The sequence below is a fragment of the Lissotriton vulgaris genome, chromosome 10 (genome assembly GCF_964263255.1).
Source record: "Lissotriton vulgaris chromosome 10, aLisVul1.2, whole genome shotgun sequence".
Taxonomy (NCBI): domain Eukaryota; kingdom Metazoa; phylum Chordata; class Amphibia; order Caudata; family Salamandridae; genus Lissotriton; species Lissotriton vulgaris.
In genome coordinates, this window is record NC_141698.1 from 360432283 (window position 1) to 360438252 (window position 5970).

The window sequence follows — 5970 nt, forward strand, 5'->3', positions numbered from 1 at the left end:
CAACGTCGGCCAACCTGCAGCAACGTCACGGTCACGGACACGTCACCGCTGCGGTCAACACATGCGCACAATGCAGAAGGCAGGGCAACACCAAGGCATGGACACATTCCAAACATCACAGCGACACACCACCCCGACCAACACTGCACACCACCCGAAGTAGTCACAGGCCAGGTGCCAATCCCGTGCACCCCCTTGCACATCAACAAGCACTGTAACAACAAGCACAATACACACACACTGCGACACACAACCAGGGACAAAGGCACAGCAGGATTGCCTGACAACGGACACACAACACCAGTGCACTCCCCACAGCCCACACAATTGTATACAAACATCCACACAGGGCAAGACAAAACATACAACAGGCATACAACTCCTGCCTGACACATGTGTGTCTCACACCATACAGGGGCACACATACATACACTACAAACTAACACCCTTCACACTGCACACCTCTGCCACACACATGCCATGTAAGCCATGCCACCAGGACCAAGGGCCAACACAAGACGACCATACACATACACGCCAGGGCACACAGAATGGGAAACACACACCTCATCTCATCATAAACATCTACTACACCACAGCACAGCTGCACACCCTGTGCTGCCAGTGTCCCCCAAGGTGACCTGTGAACAGTGTATGCAGCAATAGCAATTCACCCACACGAAAACTGCATGGCCTGCCAAATAACCATCACAGAGTACAACATCAGCAGGGCCACAATGGACTGAAGAACCTGTCCCCCTGTCTAAAAATCATATGGCCACATACAACCTTGCAATGGTGATGTACAAAATAGACCATGGAACTCAGTCAAACAAGAAAATGACTTTAATCAGTAAGGAGACAGAGAAAACACACCATAATGTACTGTATTTATTCACATATTGCACAGATGTCGCTACACAACATAAGTAGACAACAGCAACTCTCAAAATCATGTGCAAATGCCATAGACTATGCACTGGTGAATCACAATCGGGAAGTGCAAAGTCCTTGGCAGGGCAGGGTACAGCACATCAGAGCAACAGGCCCAGAGTCCCTGGCAGGGGAGAGCACATCAGAGCAACAGGCCCAGTGTCCTTGGCAGGGCAGGGTACAGCACATCAGAGCAACAGGCCCAGAGTCCCTGGCAGGGGAGAGCACATCAGAGCAACAGGCCCAGTGTCCTTGGCAGGGCAGGGTACAGCACATCAGAGCAACAGGCCCAGGAACACACCCACATCGCTAACAATGGTGTACTGTAGCACACCTATGTGTGGCACAGGCGTCTGAGGGTGTTGACAACTCACTCCTGGCTGTCATGTGGAGTGGAACCTGGCTGTGTGTCAGGGACTGCAGGTCGACTTGACTGGTGTGACAGAGGGACATGTGGTGTGGCTATAACAGAGGGCCTGCAAGGTGGAGGGCTGTGCGGACCAGGTGGCACCGTGGCACGTGGAGGTGGAGTCATGCACGCCCTTGACACAGTGTGGGTGGGAAAGGTTGGAGGGGTGCCCTTCCACTTCTTTGGAATATGAATTTGCTTCCCTGTCATGGGGTTGATGGGAAGTGGCGTTGACACCACCTGCACACCCCCCAACTGTTCCACTTCAGGGGCAGACACTGCCACTCCCTCTGGAGAAGTGCTTGATCCTGCAGTACGCTTGTGCTGGCTACGCCTCCGGACCACTTTAGCCTCTCTGGAAGGTGTACCCCCCACAGTGACCACCTTCCCACTTACCCCAGGGATGGCCACTACACTGCCCTCCTGTCCCTTCTTGCCAGGGATGGCCACTACACTGCCCTCCTGTCCCTTCTTGCCAGGGATGGCCACTACACTGCCCTCCTGTCCCTTCTTGCCAGGGATGGCCACTACACTGCCCTTCTTTGCCACAATGACTGGGCTGGTCACAACAGGGCTTCCCTCCACCTGCCTCGATGTACTTTGTTCTGGGGTTGATGTGGTAGGTGGGTGTGTCCCTGTGTTCACCCCAGGTGTAGTCATGACATCCCACACATCCTCTGTGGGCATAGCAGAGTCAATATCTGGTGATGGCTCAGCAGCATGTGAGCCTGATGTCTGACACAATGTTCTTCTGGCCTTGCTCTTCTGTGACTTCACCTTGTCTGTGCATATTGGGGGGTCCCTGCCCTTCGTTGGGGATGGAGTCTGTGGACGGGATTGTTTGCTTTGGGTCTGAGCTGTGCTCCTAGTGTTGTAACGTTTACTTGATGTATGTCCCAAGTGCTCACTGTCATCTGATGTGGCCACTGACTGGGTGGACGTCACAGGCACCTGAGCTGCAAAGGGGGCATGTTGGAGGGCTGACGTCACTGTACCTGACAATGACAGGAGTGTACGATGTAGGCCACCCACGTCACAGTGTATGCCCTCCATGAATGCCAGAACCTGCCCTATTTTGTAATCGTGGGCACTGAAGGCATTCAGCACGGCGGTCTGGCCCACGCAAAGTTGCCGCAGGAGCTCTACGCACTCTGCACTGAGGGCAGCAGGGGGGACAGGTGCAGGTGCTGCGGTGCCACGTGTGAATGTCACACGTCCCCTCTTAGTGACACGGATACGGCCAGCCCCAGAGGAAGTGGATGGGAGGGTGGGCAGTGGCCGTTGGTAGTCAGATGCAGCAGCAGAGTCCCCATCCCCTGTGGCTGCTAACAGGGACTCATCCCCCCTGCCATCAGATGAAGTGGTACTCTGTGTCTCAGCCACAGATTCCTCATGCATACTCCTGTCACCCTCAGTAGCGCTGGTGTGGTCAGTGTCACTTTGCTCTGTCTCAACCTGCTCTGCTGCCGCTGTCGTGCTGGTCTCCCCACCACTTTCAGGATCATGTTCCGCCGTGGTGTCTTCCGAATCTGCATTAGTGACAGAAACATGGTTGTATAAGTGTCATAGTCTGGTCACACGATATCAGAGCAATGCAGCACATGAGAGGCCTAGAGCTACATGGTAACCACCACACCCTCAAATCATTGTGCTGCTACACACCAGTTACACCACAACTGAGCCTGTCATGCGGACAAACAGGCAGGAGTGGACCAATGTCGATGACACACAGCACTACACCCTGCCCATGGATGGTGTTCCCCTAGCCCACATGGACCTGCCCCACGGACATGATGTAGCCACAACTAACATCACCACTTCCAGAGCCTAAAGGGATCCAGAGGGGAATACACACACCTGTTTTGTCTACACATGCCACATTGTCAAATAGGCCATTACAATCACCATGTGCCAATGTGGGTTCACATTGTTGTCAGATGTGTGGGCCACTACCATGCAGGTGCATGCAAAGTAGACTGACATGGTGTACCACTCATTAAGTGGACACAGCTGTACAGCATAATAGGGACTACACCCACCATCACAAAGAAGAGTGACCATGTGGACAACAAAATATATGTCAAGGACTGAAAACTGCAGCCAGGAGCTGCAGAGTAAGGCCATGGTGGGCCAATGCCTCATACAGACACACATCACAGTTGCCACTCACATCACATATCACAGCATGGCAGCACACGCACATCACATGTGTCACCGCAGACACAGGCACTCTACACATGCATCCACTCCCAGACAAACTCTCCCTCCCCGGATACTCACCATCGCTGTCTTGCTGCTGAAGCCCCTTCAGACGTGCATCCAGGTCTGGATAGGTCACTGCCAGTATGCGTGCCATCAGCGGAGTCATGGTGCGGCGTGCCACATGCCCTGTGCGTGGTACCATCCCCAACTTCATCTCTGCCACTTGCTTAGCCAGCCGGCTGATGTCGTCCCACCTCTTGTGACAGTGTGTGTGTCGTCTGTTTGATACCCCCAGGGCTCGCACCTTTGCTGCTATGGCCCTCCAGACAGCCTTACGTTGGTGTACTTTGAGCTGCAGGTATGAGAGTAAAGAAGGACTAATGAACATTTACACATTGTCATATGTCAGCATCTATCAGTACAGCAGCCAGACACTGAATCTGGACGCACAGTGACCCCCCTCCCTCCAGAACTGGGGGTACCCTCACAAGGCCACTCTGCATGGCATAAACATTAGTGAATGCATGCACACATTGAGCTTCGTAGTCTCCATGATTATCACACTGAAGAATGATGATTCAACACAAATGCATCGACAGCACTGTGTAAATCATAAATTGTACAGGGCATTGATGTGGCATATCCACTAATCAGTGTGCAGCAACTGTAGCATGTAAGTTGGCTGATGGACAAACTTTGGAAGGGCAGCCACTGAACCTACTCTGTGGGGCACACCGACTATGACTACAGGGGCACCCTGAAATTACATCACAAGCGGACACTGTCCAACCAGCTACAAGGCAAACAACCGTTGGTCATGTCTGCCCCAAAAAGTAGCACATCCCACTCACACATACAAGTATTGGCCTAGGACAGAGTCATAATGCAAAACACACACTCCCACCACCTGCAAACATCTTGTCTGTCAGTGTTTGTCAGCACCACACATCCAAAATAACATACAGCTGCATCATGAATACACGTCTGACACCACCCTGCCCTACTGCTCCCTACATGGTGACTTACCACGACATTGGGGCCACCAAACAGCCGTGGGTACTGTGCCAGCACCTCGTTCACAAGGACATCCAGCTCCTCACTCGTGAATGGACTGGCACGGATCTTATCTGTTCTTGACATCCCTGTGGATATGGCAGACCTGTGGCGGAAGTGAGTTGTGAGGTGTCCCAGCCAGCAGGCTCTGTGAGCAGCAGCAGGAGAGGGTCCCAGGCAGCAGCAGGAGAGGGTCCCAGGCAGCAGCAGGAGAGGGTCCCAGGCAGCAGCAGGAGAGGGTCCCAGGCAGCAGCAGGAGAGGGTCCCAGGCAGCAGCAGGAGAGGGTCCCAGGCAGCAGGCTCTGTGAGCAGTGGGAATGTGTGGCTCACTCCCACAGATTTATAGGCCCATGGGGTCGTTAGGAAGCTGATAAGGTGCTACAATTGGTTGTCTGGGTCAGCCTTATTCATAAGCATCCAATGACCGGCTCCGCGGCGGCGGCGCGCCGCTTCCGCATTATTCAAATCTGCATCATGCCACATTGAACACCCATGCCATTGGCTGTATGCAATGCACCATGGCGGTGACGCACCGCGGGTGTCCGGGGTGCGCTACCGCGATGGTGCATCATTCAAAAGCATCCAATGACCGGCTCCGCGGCGGCGGCGCGCCGCTTCCGCATTATTCAAATCTGCATCATGCCACATTGAACACCCATGCCATTGGCTGAATGCAATGCACCATGGCGGTGACGCACCGCGGGTGTCCGGGGTGCGCTACCGCGATGGTGCATCATTCAAAAGCATCCAATGACCGGCTCCGCGGCGGCGGCGCGCCGCTTCCGCATTATTCAAATCTGCATCATGCCACATTGAACACCCATGCCATTGGCTGTATGCAATGCACCATGGCGGTGACGCACCGCGGGTGTCCGGGGTGCGCTACCGCGATGGTGCATCATTCAAAAGCATCCAATGACCGGCTCCGCGGCGGCGGCGCGCCGCTTCTGCATTATTCAAATCTGCATCATGCCACATTGAACAACCATGCCATTGGCTGTATGCAATGCACCATGGCGGTGACGCTCCGCCGGGGACCGGCGGTAGGTACCGCGACTGATGCGGCGGAGCCTAGCCAGCGGCATGGACACCAGTCCATGTGCCAATGGCTACCTTGGCTGGGTAGATGGTGGTGCTGGGGTCACACCGCCAGGGACTGGCGCTAGGTTCTGCCATTTTCGTACACATTGCTGTGTATGTCAATCATGGACAATGTATAAGTGCCATGCAGCTACATGGTGTAGGGCACATCATTGTACACACGATGCCACAGAGCCATTGCATCCACAGGAGGACGCACGTTCAGTCTGAGCCACTTTAGCATGTGTTTGTGCCATTTTAGTACGGCTTTTGATGGGTGCTGATAATTGACA

At 54.1% G+C, this 5970-nt stretch overlaps 1 protein-coding gene across 1 annotated transcript; it reads right to left on the reverse strand.

The window, feature by feature from the left end:
• Positions 1 to 1282: 1282 nt before the first annotated feature.
• LOC147685254 (uncharacterized) lies at positions 1283 to 3932 on the reverse strand. The gene is made up of 2 exons (XM_086939614.1): positions 3623 to 3932; positions 1283 to 2871 (listed from the first exon to the last, which is right to left on the reverse strand). Exons 1-2 carry the CDS (start codon positions 3930 to 3932, stop codon positions 1304 to 1306), a joined length of 1878 nt encoding a protein of 625 aa, XP_086795740.1. The 3' UTR covers positions 1283 to 1303.
• Between the last annotated feature and the right edge of the window lie 2038 nt (positions 3933 to 5970).